The 20,682-nt window shown below is 47.2% G+C and overlaps 1 protein-coding gene across 7 annotated transcripts in view; it reads right to left on the bottom strand.

Moving 5' to 3' along the window:
• The window catches only part of LOC144156280 (nucleolysin TIAR-like), a 169,105-nt gene that overhangs the window by 6,920 nt on the left and 141,503 nt on the right, over positions 1–20,682 (bottom strand). For 5 of the 7 annotated variants that reach the window (XM_077688221.1, XM_077688220.1, XM_077688223.1 and 2 more), the window contains 3 exons: positions 13,800–13,875; positions 13,444–13,726; positions 886–970 (listed from right to left, as the gene is read on the bottom strand). In XM_077688221.1, coding sequence (XP_077544347.1) covers positions 886–970; positions 13,444–13,726; positions 13,800–13,875 — 444 coding nt within the window. The remainder of the gene's footprint in view (positions 1–885; positions 971–13,443; positions 13,727–13,799; positions 13,876–20,682) is intronic. The other 2 variants (XM_077688224.1, XM_077688222.1) reach the window with 1 other exon arrangement.

Genomic DNA, 20,682 nt, shown 5'->3' with positions numbered 1-20,682 from the left:
CTGAGGCGTGCAACGCCTGATTTCGTATCGATGGGGGAAAAAGAAAGAATAAGAGGAAGTTAGGCAACAACTGACAAAAACAAAGAAAAACTCGGCAAAATATATAAAAAGCAAGCCACAACTTATGCAAATATTACCGACTGCTTTCTTCATTTTCCCCCAGTGGAATTGCACAAGGGTTGATCCTCGTGGTGAGAGTACCTGGTTGCATGTGGTCGGTGCGTATAGGTTGCGACACAAAACGGGTCATACGTAGTCATCATTTCATGCGAATCATCTATTCATGTGCCAATGCAGTCACTTATTTGTCCCTTCCGCGCTTGACCCAAGTTTGCCCATCCCACATTTTTTCCTTGATGTCTGTGTGTGGGCGTTCTTTCGGAACTTTACGGTACCTTTTTCAGTGGGCAAAATTTCGGCGTGTGTTTGATGGATGAACAGCAGCATGTGATGAAACAATGTGTGACGACACCTAATTGGTGTGGAAGGCCACAGTGTGCAGGTTTGAAAATGGGAAATGTTGCTATGAGCAAGGGAAGACTGTGGCTGCCGTTTGGCTGCCAGTTTTTTCAGCGCATTGCATGCACCCTCGGAATTTCCCTTATGGGGGACTCGAAGGAGTCTTCAGCTGCTGCCTTTCCTTGCATGATTTGCGTAGTCAAGGGCACAACAGCCCACCGGCACCGGAAAGCCAACACACGAGGAAAACCTCTACTCCTGTGGGCGTCCAAGGCAGCCTCACTGCATACGTGCTCCGGCGAGTCTGAACGTTTTGCCAACCACCTGTCGCCACCGCAGTGAGCACGTGCGCTGGCCTTGACGCACAGTGGTCTGTGTCAACACTGTCAGCCACTGTAACTCCATTCACATCAAGCACAGACGTACCTAATGAATGCGTATCCCTTGTCCTTAAAAACTCGTATCTCCTGTATGGCGCCATAGCTGCTAAATGTCTTCTGCATTAGTTCCTCTGAAAAAGGGGAAAAGCAAAAAAAGGCCATCAGCTCTGGCAGAAGCTGTCAAACTAGTCGCAACACTGACGCTGCTCAGAGGTCCCAGCCTCTTGAACGAGACGTCCGAGCAGACAACCTACAAGCCAGCATCACGAAAGATGGGACATCCGGTCGACATCTTTCATTTGGACGAAAATTTTATACATAGCCCTTTCTGCACAGGGGAAAACATACCAGACAAAAATCCCCAAAGTCGGCTCGGGTGGCAGGTGTGCTAAACAAGTAGCGCGAAATTCGGAACTTTCATGACTGTAAAACACAAACTATTGCAGCTACGGTCGCAGGGCTTTTTCTGCAGAGACTTTGTATACTGCCAAATGAGTTCGTATACTTATTTTATATTTTACAGTAAAATTCTTTTTAATAAAAACTAATTGACTTCACACTTTTTCAAATAATGCCAAGATATCAGTGCCTGTTTCTTTGCATTTGGCAAGCTGGGAGGCCAATTTTTGAAGTAATATTCCTCTATTTTTTTCCATTCTGAGTGCTAATTTTAGTTTATGCAGAAAAAGTGGTTCATTACGAAAAATGAACTGCATTGCAGGTCAGTGGCGCATATTGGTCTACTTTGAAAGCCGATACATAGAAAAAGGCAGTCTTCTTTCTTCTCAAACTTTCACAAATTGAAGCAAAAATTGTTCCCTTTCACAGGCTTGAAAAACACGTTGTACAATTTTCACAGTTTTGTAGCTATAAAGCACTAAATATGACTTTGTAGCAGTATTGCGGGATGTAATAGAGTTGTCTGTAGCATAACTACAACCTAAGGCGAGAAATGGCCAGCACAGCTAAAGGCCCAACCACATGCACACGTGAAATTGACGTACTCATCGAGTCATGCGTTAAATCGGCGTACTCCAGCGTAAGCCGAATACATAACTACGTGCTTGTTATGCCCAACTCAGAGCCAGTAAGACATAGCACAAACTTTAGGGCGCACGGTGATGTCGACCTCTGGCGGTGAAGTTATCTGGGGGTCAGGTCGCATAGCAAGTAAACCTAATTGATACATAGTTCTCCTGCTAAATTGTGCGTTTTCATGACGACGGCAATGACACATCCAGAGCAGGGCCTTAAAACTAAAGATACCCTACTGAACAGGGTTGCTACCATCTCACAGATGGCCATTAAGTTATCTTGTTCATTGCCAACTTTCATAGATGGCACTGCAATACCGCTAAGTGCCAGTGTTCACACTTTGCTTCTGGCCAGACTTCTACACCTGCTGCACTTTCATTAGGGTTCGTACTAATTGTTTCCTAAAACGTAAGCTATGACTCGACATGTTCACATAAGTGGCCAGGCCGCTTAATGTCAGTCGGTCAGTGTCAGGCAAGTCCAACAGCTGTGTTAGACAGTGTCAGCTAGCAAAGTGTCACACTAACTTCTTCGATGCTTACATGATCGTAGCTTCCATTGCTCACCCTACCATTCTTACTGCTATAAAAAGAATGTGCCCTAATTTTAAGTGCAAATAGATTGTTCTGCAAGCTTACAATCCCTGTACAGTCAGCGTTTGCGTTTGCCAGCCTCAGCCAATCGCACAGCTGTCCATAAAATGTCATAGGTTCTAGTGCGGCAAATGAGCTAAGTTTGTCGCATGGCCATTCTCTTTTTTCCTAATTATATATCTTAATTGAGTGGAGTTCGCGTTAAAAGTAGTGTCAGTCTTATTCTAACGAGACCTTCTTTCTAATGAAAGAAACTTGCATTTCGTCTGCATGGCCTCTTTAAGATGACCTCCAGACCTCGGGGAAGAGGCTACTATGTTTTGGATATGCACCAATGCAGTCCACCTTTAGAACATCGACAGTTGGACTAGTTCAAAGTGGTTCTTGAACATATTGTGACTTGACATGAACACAAGGAGAGAGAGAGAAGAAGAAAAAAAAAAAAAAAAAAAAAAAACGAAAGCGTTATCTGTCTGGTTTCTTCTTGTGTATGTGTCGAGTCTGCACTACTTCAAGATGGTCAAGTCGAGCTCGAAGCATCGGGGAGGAGTGTTCCAGTAGAAAGTGACAAGCACTAAAGGACAGCGGCTGTTCTACCTGCTTGGTTTTAAGCCAGATTCTGTTTCCCGGAAAAATGAAAAGCAGCCATTAAAACAAGAAATAAGCATGATTATAGCTGCAGTCATAGATAACAGGAGGGATCTTCAAAAAGCTTTTCCAGCTGCAAACAGTTTCTGCGTGATCATTGCCTGCCACTATTCAGGCAAGCCAATGACTCCTCTGGGTTCGCGGCAGTCATGGGCACGTTATCAGAAAGAAGTAGCAGTGTTAGTTACAGCTATCTGAGCCAAAAAAGTAAACATGTTACAGTCAGAGTTTCCAAAAGTAACTTGTTACAGCTACCGTGAGAAAGTAACCTCATTACTATTCTGCTACTGTATAAAACTAAGTAACAGATCACAAACCAAATAATAGAGTTTATGTAATGTAAACACACGAATGCTTGTGGGTAGTCAAAATTGCACGTGGTGAAACCCTAGATGAAGAAAACTAAACAGGGGAACACTCTAGCCTAAAACCAACAATCGCTGTGTATGCCTCATTCCGTTGCATCAACTCTTTTATTGACTCATTCTTGGTGTGGCTATGAGCTCCCCGTTCTCGATGGGCCCCCTCGGCGGTGGTCTCTCTTCAAAAGGGTAGAACAGTGTCATCGGAGGAGGAACTTTGTCGGCTCTTTTTTTTTTGTTGTTGTTTCTGATCGACTTAAGCCAAAGGAAAAGTTTTAAGAGATAACCCTCGGTCTTCTGCAGGGAAGATGATACTTCTAGCCACCTCCTCTACTAAAGCATGAGGGGAGCCGTGTTCTGGAAATTCGAAAGGTCAATTGGACATGGGGGGGGCCTTTAACGAGCGTTGCTTTTGGACAATTTTTATAAAAAAAGGAAGTAATTGTATCGGCATTTCCTGTTTCAGTTACTGCATAAAAAAGTAAGTTTTAGTTACAAGTTCCAAAAACTTAAAAGTAACTATTACCGGTAATGTGTTACTAGTAACTAGTTACTACCCAAGAGTGGTTCTAGGGCCAGGGAAAGTATAGCGAAAAGCACGTGCTTTGCAACAATTATTTAAAATTGCAAAAGGAAAAAAAAAAGCATCTCACAGAAATGTGAGATTTGCACACTATTGTGTTGAAGCGGCGCCTCCCTAAATGAAGCCACCACTACAGAAGTATGTATTTATAAAGTGTAAGTGTGTGAGAGCACATTCCGCCACTTCAAGGAATGAACTGGATTCTTCAGATACGTCAGCATCCGAAGAATTTTTTGCTCCTGCACACTTAGCTGTTGAGAAGATGATCAGGTATGTTCAGAGTTCACAAATGTCAGCTTTAAGCCCGCCAAATGGAAGCAACATTGTTGGAGTTCCATAGCAGGCGAGAGCAAGAGAACATTAAAAAATTTTCGTGAAAAGACACGGTTGTACACTCGTGAGAACCGCAGTACGAAGCAAGTGCGAGTTCCTGATCTGGCAAAGCAAACGCCTATAGCGCAAACAGAAGGATCATTTGCTGTGCCGGTTAACTGTCAAATTTATTGCTTCTCACAAGTGTTGATTGATTGATTGTAGGGTTTAACGCGCCGACGCAACGCAGGCGATGAGGCGCGCCGTAGTGGAGGGCTCCGGATTAATGTTGACCACCTGGGGATCTTTAACGTGCGCCGAAATCTCGTACACACGGGTGTTTTTGCTTTTCACCTCCATCAGAAAAGCGGCCGCCGCGGCCGGGAATCGAACCCGCGACCTCGTGCTCAGCAGCGCAACGCCTTAGCCACTGAGCCACCGTGGCGGGTGCTTCTCACAAGTGTTGTGCCTTACCAAGTGTTAAACCTCGATGTAACAAAGTCGGTAAAATTTATAATTTCCTTCGTTACATTGAAATTTCGCTACACTGAAATTCGCGGTTATAATGTAGTGTTCATCCCATGAAGCATTTCCTGCAAACGGAAACGTGGCTCGCATACACGGCTGGTGCACTGTTTCTATCGGAGCTTAATCATCTACGCGGGCATCAGCGTGAACCGCATGGAGCGTTTCCTCCCCGCAAAAACGCGCCCCGCAAGCCACAGGTGCGCTGACGCAGCCGCGGAGACTAGCGGCTCGCTGAAACGCAACTCGAGGGGCAAACGAGAGGGGCACACAAGAAAAAAAGTGGGTAACGTGGGTGAAATTTCCACCACAAAATGTCATACGAACCGCTTACGAAAGCGCCCATCGAATGCCCTCTGTGGAGGTAAGCGTAATCGTCTGGCCAGCCGGCATCCCCGAGCGCTTCAAAGCTCCCGCCATAGGGCGCGCGCCTCCCCATTGGCGAAACTGGTCAGGCTCCTCACACTGCCGCGTGCAGCGCCAGTCACATCCTGGCTGAGGCAGAAGCCCCCGCGGGCGCGCAATCGCGGACACGGGTGTGAAAAAAAACGTGCGTGCAAGGCTCACATTCACAAATTCTTGCTGGAACGATGAAACCCAACAAGCATGAGCGAATTCAAACGAAGGGCGAAGCGGCAGCATGCGGTGGTGGCGGCCCTGCCAGAGGCGATTAGGCTTACCACCGCGGAGAATATTTGACGGCCGCTTTCCTAAGCAGCGCATATGACGTTTTACTGTGAAAATTTCGCCCACGCTATCCCCTCTCGTTTGCCCCTCGAGTTGTGTTTCAGCGAGCAGTTAGAAGCGGTCGCTGGAGCTACCCACAACGTGCGGGTGGTCTCCGCGGCTGCGTCAGCGCGCCTGTGGCTTGCGGGGCGCGTTTTTGCGGGGAGAAAATGCTCCATGCGGTTCACGCTGATGCCCGCGTAGACGATTAAGCTCCGACAGAAACAGAAACAGAGTGCCAGCCGTGTATGCACACCACCCAGTTTGTAGCCAAGGGGGCTCGCTCACTGACTCCATGGCTCACTGCATCCACGGCATTGGGCCGCCCGTGTTGCCGTTTGCGTTTTATTGAGACCCCATTCCAGCGCTTGCGTCTCCCAAAATATACCTCTACAGCTTAAATTTCGTGCCTAGTTCTCCATGAAACTTCGTTACATTAAAATTCTGGCAAACGGGACTTCGTTACACAGAGGGTAAAAATACATGGTGTGCATACACTTGAAGTTGGGAAAAATTCCGTGGTTTGTTGCATCGAGGGTTTCGTTACATTGAAGTTCGTTACAGCGAGGTTTAGCTGCATTTCTTAAATCACTTTAGGCTTGGCGGTCTTAAAAAGGCCAGGTTTGGAATTATATGGTTAGGCACGACAGGTAGAATAAGCCCACCAACCATTCACTTGAGAGCCAGAGCTTTTACACTATATTCGGGGACTGTGCACTTTATTCACGGTTAACTTCAAGAAAGCATGGTTCCGTCCATTTTACTTTCATAATGTTTTAGCTGTACTGGCCATTTCTTGCTTTGCGTTGTAGTCAGAAGTTTGCTACAGACCACTCTAGTACATCCCTGCAATACTGCTACAAAATCATATTTGATGCTTTATAGCTGCAAAACCACAAAAAATTGTGCAACATGTTTTTCAAGCATGTGATAGAGAACAATTTTGGCTTCAATTTGTGACAGTTTGAAAAAAAAAAAAAATCTAAGATGGCCTTTTTTTTCTCAATTGGCTTTCAAAGTAGACCAAAATGTGCAACTGACCTGCAATGCAGTGCATTTTTCAAAATGAACCACTTGTTCTAGATAAACTAAAATTGGCACGAAGAATAAAAAAGGATGGAGAAATAATACTTACAAAATCGAACTCCCTCGCTTGTATAGATGCAGAAGAACAGGGTCGGACATTTCGGCAATTTTTGAAAACGTGTGAAGTTTGTAATTCTTTATTAAAAAGAATTTCACTTGAAAATTTAAAATAAATATGCGAACTCAGAGACAATATGCAAAGTCTCTGCAGAAAACAGGGTTGTACAAGATTCAGGGACAAGAATTCAAGGAGATTCAAGGACTTTCAAGGCTCTGCTAAGGCATTTTCAAGGGTGCAGGGGTTCCTGTGTACTAACGTTTCACTACTGTTTTCACACGCCAAACGTTTGCTTCTTTACATCTCAAAAAATGACCTAAGAAAAAATCTCTTTGGAACAGCTCCACCCTTTGGAAGTGGACAAGTTTACCCCCTCTTCCCTCTTCCCCTAGTAGGACTGAGGCAGCTTTAAAAAAGCCATGCCATCTTGAACTTTTTCGAGGAACATAACTTAATGGCCCCTGCCACTCTCATCTTCAAAATTACCGTGTTAAGTGAGGGGGGGCATTGACAATTCTACTGGCTCTGCCCACCATCACACCCGTCAAAATAAGATATTCCAGTACAGCTTAGGAGCTAGATGCACTGTATTCTCACGTTCAGAGTTTTGCTTATCTGTGCTCATTTTCACATTTCACCCTGGAGTGTCAGCACCATTCATTTTCGAAACGTAGTGGGGCATAGCTATGGCAGGGCGCAGCAACGGGAAGATATGTAAAATGAATAACAGGACGAGGCAATGCAGAAAGTAGTATGGAAAACTGGAAGGGGACCTATGCTAATTTCTGCCTCGGCCGATGCAGGGATTTCGTTCCGTACCAGCCACTGTGTAAAGCAGCAAGCCTGTGCTCCCAAGCTCACTTTAAATTGTAAAAGCTGTACAAAGCAGCACTACTGCACCCGCAAGCTGGCTTTAAATTGTAAAAAGCATGTTTTTGATGGGGAGCGTGCAGGGCCACACTGATAAGCCACAAAAACCTGGTCACGCAATCGGGTCTCCTCTCTGTTGGCCAAAGAAATTCCAGGCTCTCAAGGCCCTTGAAAACTCAATTTTCAATTGTAAGGGTTTTCAAGGTTTTCAAGAACCTGAACGAACACTGAGAAAAAACCCTGCAGCAATAGCTGCAACAGTTTGTATTTTACAGCCGTAACAGTTCCGAATCTTGTGCAACTCGTCCAATGCACCTGCCACCTGAGCCGTCTTTGGGAATTTTTTTCCGGAGAACTAACTTCAGATATGTTTTCCCCTGTGCCCAAAGGGCTGTATAAAAAATTTTCATCGAACTTACAGATGCCGACCAGACACGCTTGTCCCACCTCTCGTAAAAACACTCAGTAGCGGAAGCAGAGTCAATAGGCAGCTTCAGCTTACCACGTTACTGTACTGTTACCGTTCAACCATGACACCACTGCGCATGCGCGAGCAGTACCATGGACGGCAACTTACCGACACAAGGTCTACCATCATCATCCTCGAGTCTTGACTACAGCAAAGACACTGCTCTCAGCACCCAACGCTTGGCAGAACTGATAAAACTATCTTCGCTGAAGCTGTTTTCCAGTGATGGCTGTTAAATGATGCTGAGGAGAGTGTCACATGATGAGATTCATCAGACTGGCAAGGGATATGGCCGCCCCTGATCGTGCCAAGGCTCGCCAACCTCAAATAACTCAGATGAGTTCCCAAGCCCACAAAGCACTTTCACAACTCCAAAATCGTGCTGTGCAAGGCATTGTGGGTTATTCCTATGCCAAAATATGTAAAGGAGGCACAAGTTCTGGTTAACGGTATTTGATGTTAATTGCACCCACTAAATGGCAGCATCAACATCATGTTCTCTTTTTGTGAGGAACACCGCTACATTTTTTTCAAATGAAAATTACTGTACTGTGAGTGTTTAAAAAGTCAAGATTCAAGCAATTTCACGCACAAGTGAACAGCTCTGGGCAACAAAGTTTTGTGCCATTTGCTTTGCGACTAATTCATCACATGTTGTTACTTGCCTTCCGGCCTCAGAAAATGAAAACCGCGAACGGTGCACTAAAATACACTTTCTGTCTTCACCGGCATGAGGAATCTGGTGCATGTGCGGTGGCATCATGGTACAAAGGCAACGGCATGGTGAGGCAGTAAGCTTAGGCTGTCTAATGGCCCCCTCCCATTCAGGCACTTAGAAGCAGGCTCCTACTGTGGGTAGCAATGCATGCACTTTCCACGAGTGCATGTAGCGAATCCCCCAGAACACAGACACAAACTGTGATAATGCATAACAGGACACCACCAGGTAGTTTGACTTGCTGATGCAGGGGTGGAACAGGCCATATGGGCTTGGAAGCAGTCCTGGGAGCAGGCAAAATTGCCCTTTGGAGCAGCCAGAAAGGCCGTTTGGCAGGGGGATGGCACAGCAGCCTATGATAGCCTTCTGCCAATTAGGGCTAATCTATTGATCTACTATAATTGGTGTTCTATTGTGCACTAGCACCTCCTCCAAACCATGAACGCAGTTCTTGTACTATATATATGAAAATTTACAATATGGGGAATTATCCTTCGGCCCCAACGAGTGCACTACGTTATGACCATTCAAAATGTTAAACCTCATGCGCAGAGTCAAAGGGGATCAGCTAACATGCCTCAATTCGTGACCGCTAGATGGCAGTGTCAAGTGAACTCAAGCTGGCATTCCGTAAAACAAGGCATTTGCCTGCAGTTTTCCTATAGAACAGCGGTCTCAGTGCGTGTGAAACTGAACATAGCTTTGTCTTTGGCCGTCACGGATTTGCAGTAATGTGATTGGGTCGAATCGTTTTCGAGCAGCTTTTGAAGCAGCCAAAGTAGGTTTTGGAGCAGCCAGAACAAGCATTAATATTTGAGAAATATTGCTAGAACTGGAGGCAAACAACCAAGAGGAGCCCCAAAAGCAGCATCCTGGGCACACAGAAATGTTTAAACAAGTAAAATGCCTACGGTGCAGAAGAGTTTCCGCTACACAGATATCTTTTAACAGTGATTATAAAATGCCTCATGACAAGCACTGAAACCCTTCGTGTGAGTGTGTACATTCACTACATGAGCCAACAGATCATGAAAGAAAACTTGACTTCTTTTCACAAAACCACAATGAACGAAACACAGTGACATTATGTGGACAGTTTGATACACATGAAAACACAACATTTTGAGGCTCAAAACGACTACATGGCAATAAAACAGCAAACTCAAACGAAGGGCAAAGCGGTGGCATGCGGCGCTTGGCCCTTTCAGTCCAGACTTTTTTTTAATCAAGCACAAAAATGGTTTCTCTGTGTTCTATTGAATTCTACAGCTCCCCTAAGCCTATAAACTAAAAATAGAGGTGGTAGTGCAAGTAATTACTGATTTCTTAATGAGGCCAATCATTGAAGACATCTGGCAATTAAAAATGTCCTTTTTTTTCTGGTGGAAAAAAATTTTCCCTGTTTTCCTGAATTTTATGACCCTATGAGCCTACAAGCAAAAGATGAGCTCCACAGTGCAAATATTTACAGATTTACAAGCCTGGGTATATAACTATGACCACTGGTTTTTTTAGCCTTAACATCATAATTTCATGTTCACTGGAGCTTTATCTTTGTAGCGTCCGGCTCTGCTAAAACGCTACAATGGAGATGTATATTGCAAACCTCATCCTTGAAGGACAATTCCCCCAAAGCAGGTTTGGTTTTGTTCTTTATGCACCAGAGTGACTACAGCAATGTGATTCCATTTGGAATCCCCGGGAGAGAAAGGGTTAACAAGCAGAACATGTAATGAGAGTAGAACTATCGTGACTGGTCCAAAGTTTTCTTTTGTGTCATTTTGTCCAGTGCTGCCGCAATTCTTACTTTACCCTCAGCCAGAAGAGACTGGCCACTTTCGACATACCCGAAGCTCTTGGACTAAATTTATGCCGTGGCTATTAGATGCTCCGCATTCACCAGCATTTTTTTTTTTTTTTTTTTTGCGGTCTCCACTTCTCGCTGGAGCCTGTCTCGGCCATCATGACTAAGACCAGCCTCAGCTTGCTTAGCTGCCTGAGCTTCTTCAGCAGCAATGCGCTCTTGGTAGTTTTTGCTCAAAGTTTGTACTGCTCTGAAAACCTCTGGTGGCACATTGAAGCAATTTGCATCTCTTTCAAAGCACTTGGAGAATGAAACAATGTGCCTGATGCCATTAACATTCTGTATCGTCAACGAAGCCCTTTCATTAAGGTGCCGGCGGTTCTTTCTAAAGCCACTTCCGACATCCGCATTTCTATAAGGAATGAATGCAAAGCAATGCCTTCACTAGCCTGGCCAAGAGAGAGAATTTGGTTTTGTTGACAGCCTCCCTTTGCTCAAAAATCTGCTGCCAATACTTGTAAATCCGTGTATCAAATCTGATTCAACGTGATCAAGCTGGAGGAGTGTGTATTTATACATCAAAGTGAAAACATCGCAGGGTTGGATCCCTTGCGGCAGCCTGGCAGCTAGCACCCTAAAATGAGCATAACAGGACTCTTCCCTCAGCTGTGGGCTTATGAAGTGCAGGTTCTGCAAAATGACGTCGTTGAACGGCAGCCGCGACAGAAGGTACTAAGTGCATTAAATGTAAAAGCTTCTAGCGCCCAGCCTAAATGTCTGTTTCTCTCGGGGTTCCCAAGAAGAAATTGCACGCTCCGCGTCATCTACGACTTCTACTCTCACTTTACAATTTGCAGGGGACTAGGTTTGCAACAACGGCAACTCTGGCTCTCTTCGCTTGGTATGACTGTCCTCATGAAGCGTCCACCCAGCTGGTGAGCAAGGGCCACCCTCTCATCATGGAGTAAGGTGGGCCAACGGCTCACTTCTTTGAAACAAAGACAAAAAATCAGCGGAACTTCGACCCCATTCTTCACGAAGAGTAGTTTGCAAAGAAAGTTATCAAAAAATGCTTTTCTGAAGCACTCCCGTAGCTGTCCTGAACGACATGTTGTCAGACAAGATCACTTTCTTGAAAGCCGGAAACTGTTCAATGAACCGGCTTACAGCCGGCCCCAAAGTAAGTCATTTTGAGCTTTCATCCCCTTTCCAGCTACTACCCTTTCAATTCCCTCTCCATCTCGACTTCTCGGAGCAAGTCACGTTACCTCCTGCCAAGCTTTATTGCAAAGGAGATAGTAAGAGATTCCCTCCTCTTCAACGCCTGTGGTGTAAAGAGGACTCCTCAGACCAGAGTGTGCCACATCGAGGAAACCCAGCGAAACGAAGCTTCGGCGCAAGATTAGCGCAGATTGCTTGAAATGTAGTAGGATGTAGCAGGATTTACCTTTCGGCGCAGTTATCACATCACTGGGGTTGCGAGTCGAACGTATGACATAGACTACGTAACATGAGAGCAGGCATAATTAATGCTGGACCATCCAACACATAAGCAAAGCTAACCCCAAATTCAGAGGTGAATGTAATTACCTCACAACAAGGGCGAACCAAATTAACAAGCAAGGGCAAAGTGTCCAAGACCCCGTTTGTTCAATACATGCAGCTACGCTCTGCAAAAATGGTCGACTAAATTAAAATTCACATCCTATTAACTGCAACCTTCTGTGCGACTATTATTCTATTTTCTATCTGTTGGCGATGTGACAAACAATTCCCTCTCTTTTACTTACTTTCCATTGATTACGGCACACCCGCCGGCACCGGCAAACACAACCGTGCAAAGGCAACACAAATAAGTCCAAAGCGAAGGCGGAGAAGGCTTCCAGTGCCTGCAGCCTCACAGCTAAGCAAAAGCCATCTTCCATAGCCGTACATAGCCTTGATGAAACCAAAACATAACCGCATTGAAACCGAAAATACAATTTTTCAGCCAGATTTTCAGGCACAGCACATCGCTGTGCTCGTATCTCGTCACTCAATAGGGGATATGTGGCACAGGACGGCGCTGATAAACGAGCTTGGTGCAATAGAGGCGGTCCGGCGCAGGATGGTTGAGGTAAGCAAGTTTGGCGCTCAATGGCGCAGCTGTTCCACCCCTGCTGATGGAATGGATCTCCAGCATGACATCAATAATTTTGAAGGCCTCAGCGGGGACATGTTCCAGCCACTTGATAAAACGGGCTCGGTCCCGACAGCTACTGTCGAACGAGCCAAAAATCCTTTTCCAGAAATACATTGCCTGTTTGCCAGAGTGTTCCTGCGAAGCTCGCTGGGCCATCCCACACCTTCCACGCTACAATGGAGCACACACACAGCAAAACGAGCAGTTGGGACAAAGCCAAGGTTACTGCCAAGGCAGGGCAGGCTGCAGCTCAAGTTGAAACGTCTCTTTTGCCAGCACACGGGGCCTGCGTACCACTGCCCCCAGAGCCCACATGTGCCACGAGACAAGGCACCGTCTCTACTGGTGCTCCTCTCCCCCCGGGGCCCAAAAGGTGCAAGAACGCTCTGAAGCTTCCTGTCAAGTGACGCCTTCCCAGAGAGCAGGGCAAATGACACCTCTACAGGCTGCTGCTGCCAGCCCCTCACACAAGGCCCTTCCCAGGAAGCATGCCAGCACAAGGCAAAGCAAAGGCTCAAAACGGCCACCACCACTCCCAGATCCTCCAGTAATGATGACCAAGCTGGGCTGTTGGTGCACCACATCCCGTATTGCACAACGCTCATCCGGAGGAGACCAAAACTGCTGACCCACCTGATAGGCCCTGCGTGATGCCCCCGCAGTACACTGTGCAGTTTGTGGGGCTGGACTGGTTGTAGACTTCATCGAAGGTGAGGGGCTTTGTGCTGGTCGTTATGTCGACTGAAAGCAAGAACAGCCCCACTTGGAGCATGCCCAGCACCACCCCGGATGCTTCCGCAGGCTCACCTTCGGTCTGGGTTCTGTTGGCGGGCGGCTTACGCGTGGCCCAGTTGGTCCGGATGGCTCGACTGCCCAGCCACTGGCCATTCATGGTGCCAATGGCATTCTCGGCATCCTGCACCAGAAGAGCGGGGAGTCAGCCGCCGCTGCCACAGGCCTCCAGCGGCGGGGGCCAGAGAAACACGCACCGCTTTCTTGACAAAGGACACGAAGCCGTAGCCTTTGGACTTGAGCGTCTGCGGGTCCCGCACCACCCGGCAATCCCTGGGACAGAGAAAAACGAGCTGCTTGCTGCACCCGGGCTTCCCCCGTTCACTGCCCCCACACGCGGCTGGTCACCGCGCAATGTACAAGGAAACGCTGTCAGGGCGTAAACATTGGTTCACAGTTTCACTGGTTTTGCTGGCGCACATACAAAGGCCGGTCCATTTTCAAAGGAGTACTGACACGAAGTTTCAAAGCTGGGATAACTATGTAGAAGGCTCTTTTTTGCATACGGAGATATCTCCCTGCAAGTTTCAACAGTAACCGTCCAGTATAGATATTTTAAATCCACTTTAATCTTTGCGTGAATGACAAAGCCCAAAACAGATACCCTTCCACAATCAGCATCAGCATGACGCCATCTGCTCCTTGTGGCCCTAAATGCCCACTACGACCAACTTTACTTCGGACCTGCCTAGCTAGCGTTGCTCTATGGGAGCGCTTGCGCCGAGTCTCGTTTTGCGCCCGGCCGCTAGGGGCGCTTTTACGCACTGTTGCGGCGAGCGGCGGCTACGCTGGCAGTGCGTGCTCGAACGCTAGTAGCAGCCGTCTGGCGCGGGAATTTGTGTTTAATCATACTTCAGTTAATTGATTTCAGTAATTCCGAATGAGTAAGTAGCAGTTTTACGGTGACCATCCCTGAATTAATGTTTTTTTCTGATTCAGCGTATTAAGGCGGGGAGGGGCCTCCCGACTGGCTTTCCCGTTGTGAGATGCGTTATGGTGCACGCGACGCATTTAGTTTCGTGGTCTGATATGAAGTGATGCCGAAAAGAAATAACGTTATCTCACGTAGTGACAACAGAACTGGCTAGCTAACCAAAGTGTACAGGTCCATACTCGCAGGGGGAGGTTATTCCCGAATCCGATGTACATTGGGAAGTTCATATATCATAAACCAAACTGATGTCATAAAAGCTTCCCAGGAACTCTTTTTGTTATAGTAAATACCATAAAATTGAAGCTTTTTGTTGAAATTCCTCATGAAGTGTGACGGTTTTTTCTTGCTATAAGGATGCGGAGGAATTTTCTATGCTCGGAAAACAAAATGCAAAAATTTAAGCACCGAAGATGCTAGTTACGGTGTTACACGCACTAATTAAAGACAATGATTTGGCCCCTTCTTTGCGAATAAATTGGAAATTCATTATTGCGTGTGCATGTGAAGTGCTACAATGACCTGCTACACTACTAACTCAACAACTATGTCATTTTAAGCTTATTTACAGGCTAATTTTATTTACATACACAATGCCACGGTTTAGGCACACAATGCCACACTGTAGTCAGGTTTTCAGAACATTAATGAACGCTAGTACTGCACAATCTTTTTCAGTTTGGCATTTTTTTTTAAAGTTTATTTTCGTTCACAACCATACACTTCACTTGAACAATGGAGCGCAATAGTCACGCTTTCAGCACGTTTTTGGAGTCTGGTTTTTTCGCAATCCTTTTCCCTTTGCCACTCTTGGCCGTTTTCTCCGCAACAAAATTTGTGAAAAAAGGTCGGCTGAACTTCTCCAGCCCGAGCTCAACCACTGCCCTCGTACGACTATCCGTTGAGCCGTCGTGGCTGAAAAGCTTGTTTTCAAGTGCAGCTGGTAGCATCGTCCTCACAAACAGTGCCATCGGTGTTTTTGTAGGATATCGAAAGTTCTGCGAATGCTTGGGCCGCTCTTTCCATTGTACAGACGAATTCCAGGAACTGAAGCCTCGGATAAGATAGCCCACCCCGTCCAAACTGAAGATCACCGCAGTGGCAGGTCCAGATGAGCGAGGCGCCTTAAGCCGCTCCACGCAGAGTGAGCACCTAATGTGTCCCTCGACGGTTCTCTTATGAAAGCCCGCAATGAGGCCCAGTGTGCTGGCCTTGATGCTTGGAACTGGATAACGTAAAAAACACCAATAAATTCGGTGGGAACATGAGAGGTACGCTCAGATGTAGACGGCGCACCGCTGCTCGTTGCTATTTAACACCAATCCACCATATTAAAATATGATAACTATGCGCAGTATGCAATAACTATTGAAGCATGCTAGCTTCAATTTGTCGTGATCGGCTGAGCGATAAAGTGCATAATTACAAAAATATAACACAATTGTGAAGGGAAAAAAATGAAAATAAAACGAAGGGTGTTCTCATCTTTTCTTGTGATTGTCTTTATCCATTTGTCTCAAACTTCGGTGACGGGGAACTCGTGAAAACATTTCTCACCTCACCTTTTCAGATCTACAATAAGGTACGAAACAGTATACCACCGTGCTCCATCAAAGAAAAACTCGCTTCAGAGGACTGAATAAGCTGTATTTTTTATGTCTGAAACTTCGTGCTTTACATACAGCAGACGCAACTTACGCTCCACGCCGCGTCTGCAATAGCGCGTTCTGCATGGCTGCGCCCACGCATGCGGCGGCCACGGCGGCGAGGAACGACAGGGCGTAAGTAGCGCCACTTTACTAGCAGCGGCAAAAATTATCCCTCAGACGGCGGTGCTGGGGCCGCGCTCGCTGGGCAGGTCCGATGTATAGTTGGTCGTGATGCCCACACGAGGGCTCCCGTGAGGTGGCCAACGCGCTGTTCTGAGATGCATCACGTTGCAGTTTGGGGACTGACGTCATGCTGCCGCCCAGTGTGTAGAGATGGTGGAGAGCACGGCCGGTCTGGGCGCGTGTCCATACCGGCAGTGGTGAGACGAGAACGGTGCGAGTGCCCTTCTGTCATGGCGGCCGCCTAAAGTGTTCCTTTACTCGAACAAACTGACATGAACAAACGAGGCTGTAACTAATTATGTGCCATTCTATGATTAGTGGGCTGGTAGGCACCCATAGCAGCGAAAAAGACTTGAGACGAAAATGTCGTGCAAGTACTCCTTTAAGGACAGATGCCCCGGAAGACACATCGGGCCGACATGGGTTTTGAAGCCCCTCTGTGCACAGCTCGCTACGCTGGCCAGAAGGGACGAGGCTTCCCTGCCGACCATCCCTATTGCCCAGGGGTGTGGCTATGCGTGATGCAAAGAAAGAACACTACTGGTGGTACAACAAGATGACAAGATGAGCTTAAGCCCAATTGGAAAGGAGGTCAAAGTTCCTAGCGCTGACATAACATAACATACCGGGAAATGCCCAACTGCGACCCTCTTTTCCCTGGACGACTTTCTGCTTGCTTATTTTCCCCCAGTAAAGTTGCCGCTACCACATAATATTACAGAATGCATGCCCCCAAGGAGAAAACACAGAACGAAACAAACCTGCATGCATCACAATAAACATCAGGGACAGCCCCACAACCACATTTGATTTGCGTTACAGTGAAGCCTCCTAGCAGAGATGAGGGTTGTGACGCAGTGCAGAGCAGTTTTGGGCCCCTCTTCCAGGTGAAAAATAATACATGGCAGTGACTTGAGTGGCTATGTAGAGCAAGTCTCTTGAAGCAAACAGCCAAGTCTGCTGGACTGCAAGCACAGTCATTTTGAGTGCGTCTCCGCCACCAAAGAGCCCACACTGTTAAAGTCAGTTACGTGACCAGCAAGGCACACACTTAAAGGGCGGCTGCACTCAAATTTCACCTCGGCCAAATTTACTTTGGATGTAGAGTACGTACCACCAAATCAACTGGGACGTGACTGATAGTCCCGTAAAATGTGTTGTTAACTATTTATAAGCGTTCAAAATAGCTCTGCCGCAGGCGACAGTGCCCCCGCCGGCGGATGGCGCAAACAGCCATGAAGCGGAAGAGACATCACGGCCAGCCCTGCGCTTTTCCCTACGGCCAGCCAGGAGAACCGGTCGGGCTGCGCTGGGCCAGAGGCTGCGGTGAGGGCGAAGCATTGCGTGCAGGTTTGCCCCGGCCGGCCAGCTGGGCCGGCTGAACGTCATTTTAGCCTGGACGTAATGGCCACGCTCTTCTCAATTTCACTTACAAAATATGCGATTTTTGATGGTCGTTTGCACCACGGATACACGTATTTCAGCTTTTATATTTTGTATCTTGCAGCCTTTTAAGGAAAACTATATGGAAATAGCATTTTCAGGAGGTTGAAATTTTGAGTGCAGTTGTATCGATAACACAGGGTTTCTCTCTCTATTCAAATCCACTTGAGCCAAGAGAAGGCCACAGCCACAGCGCTTGCCCCAAGTGGCCCCATGTCGTGCAGCGGTCATTGCAGCCTGCGCACTACACGATGGTGAGCCAGTTCTGCACTGTCCAGCACCACGTCAACATTACGCAACCTAGCCATGCACTTGACAATGCCCACAGCCCTCTCGGCGACCAATGTGGTGTGCAACATCAAAGGGGGGACATTTTGCCATGCATAGCAGGACACACTGCTCGTCCGTTTACAGGCGCCATGCTTTACAACTGATGCACCATCAGGAGACCAGGAGACCCGCCGCGGTGGCTCAGTGGCTAAGGCGTTGCGCTGCTGAGCACGAGGTCGCGGGTTCGATTCCCGGCCGCGGCGGCCGCTTTTCTGATGGAGGCGAAAAGCAAAAACGCCCGTGTGTACGAGATTTCGGCGCACGTTAAAGATCCCCAGGTGGTCAAAATTAATCCGGAGCCCTCCACTACGGCGCGCCTCATCGCCTGCGTTGCGTCGGCGCGTTAAACCCTTCAATCAATCAATCAGGAGACCAGGAGGAGGAGGTTGTTAGATAACCAACTGATAGCAACTCTGAGTGCTGGCCATCGACCCTTGGGCGGCCTCTCTAAAGTACTGTCCCTACGACGCACAGAGAAATTATGCGCAGCACCAATGAAATTCCCGCCTCTGTCAACACGGTGTGTGCATTACCAGAGTCCCTCAAAAGCATTGAGGGGCTCTGGCAATCCAAAAAGAGCTGTTAGTCCCTCGTCACATATATGATGAAGAAAGACAAGGATGTCGACCACAAGTTAGTTGAGTTTAACAGAAACTAACGTTTCGGCTCCCACACGGAACCCTTTGTCACAATCACGGTGACCAAGTGACCAAGCCTTCTGTGTGGGAGCCGAAACGTTTTCTTTTAAACTCAACATGTGGTCGGCGTCCTTGTCTTTCTTCATCAAAATGAATCCTCACCAGACGGGCTTCCGTCACATCCTTAGCTTCACGTCACATATATCCTCCATCGTGGCGACATTAGACCCACAAGGAATTTGAACCGCACTGCGTATCTTGGACGGTACAACTTCTCCGGGCGCAACGGCGCGCCTTTCCCTATTCATTTCTGGCCCCACGAATGACGCCGCATCAAGCATAACCCCACCGACCAGGACGCACCCGCACTTTGCACGCTCTAACGCGGTAATTACCCCCGGCACTTCGAGAGACCTTCCGCCGGCGTCACAAGGTACCCTCGGCGCCACACTTGGACCAAAGACTACAAAGGTGCGAGCCCCTTGATAACCTCTCTCTGGCTGGGATTATTTTTCTCTACCATTTGGTCATTAGCGAACGCTCTACGCACTTGTTCAGGAAATGTTTTGCCTTCCTTGATCGTTCTTCCTCTTTTGTATATATCTACAATATATTTTTGCACGTTTTTTATTTATTTCCCTTCCTATTTGTTGTCTTTTTGTATGCCTTATATTCATGTATCCAGTGCATCACCCGAGAAGGCCCAGCAATGTTGGGGAGCACTTCAAATACATAAATAAATAGCATGCTCAGTCGGGCGATGAAGTACCTACACAATGGCTATGAAGGCCCTGAGGGTAACTTTAATCTATGAACGACGACCATTGGTTACAATACAAAACCTACCAATTAACGAACATACACAATTTACAAGAGAACAGAGAAGTACTTAGATGCAGTTAGCTAAACGTATTTAACTCACAAGGGTCTCACGGCACCTGCCCTCTTTCAATCAACCCTCCAAAACAGCAAACACTTCAGTTTTATTACACGAACACCTCCAGGCATGTCTTAACACAAAGTGAGGAGGGCCCACTAACACACACTAGCCCTCTGATAGGCCACAGCATCCAACAAATGTTTGAGCCCAAATGATTATGTGATCCACACTCTCACTCAAACATCAAGACAACTACAACACAGATTAAAACCGACCGACTAAAAGCAACTCTGATCACGGGCAATTTACCCTCGGGCAGACGCCTGCCGCCGACGAAATTGTCGCGTTTGTCAACATGGCGCACGCAGAATAAACAAACAAACAAACAAAAAAAAATCTGCCAGTTCCTCGTCACCTACCCTCGCCGTCGTGGCGGCACTTCAGGGTCACAACGAATCAGAAACTCTCCGCGTACCTTGGACTTCACAACTCCATATCTCTGGCCCCACGATTGACCCTCCAGCGAGCGTGAGCCCGCTGACCAAGACGCACACTGCACCTCGCACGCACTAGTAATGCGGTAATTACCCCCGACACTACAGAGGCAAAGACCCCATTGTATGTCAAACTAAATACAAGTGGTAGCACAGTATTCTCTGTGCTCTTAACAACTGCCTCAAACAGGCAGCAGCTTCAGCTTTGCAAGTGGAATGCCCCCTCCCCGTGCGGCAGCTTTTGTCCCTGCATCAGGCCGCGGCCAGAGTTTTGTGACCGGAAAAGCATTGAGGGACTTCAGCCAAACTAATCTGGCCCCGAGGCTGCTTTCGCAGTTTAAGAAGTTAAAATTTTTACGGTTGTGCAAGTGACATGCCGGTACATGTCCGGATGAACTACGGATCAGCCCTAATGAATGCAGGTAAGTCTGCTAGAACACATATAAGGTGCGCTAAGCTCATGCCTAGCTGTATGCATGCAAATAGGTACCGAACACAATGCGACCAGAGTTATTCGATGAACTTGGTGGTA

This window comes from Haemaphysalis longicornis, unplaced genomic scaffold (assembly GCF_048455015.1).
Source record: "Haemaphysalis longicornis isolate Haplotype H1 unplaced genomic scaffold, Haemaphysalis longicornis Haplotype H1 scaffold_1, whole genome shotgun sequence".
In the NCBI taxonomy this organism is placed as follows: Eukaryota; Metazoa; Arthropoda; class Arachnida; order Ixodida; family Ixodidae; genus Haemaphysalis; species Haemaphysalis longicornis.
The sequence above is the reverse complement of the archived record's forward strand: the minus strand, read 5'-3'. Positions and strand labels throughout refer to the sequence as shown.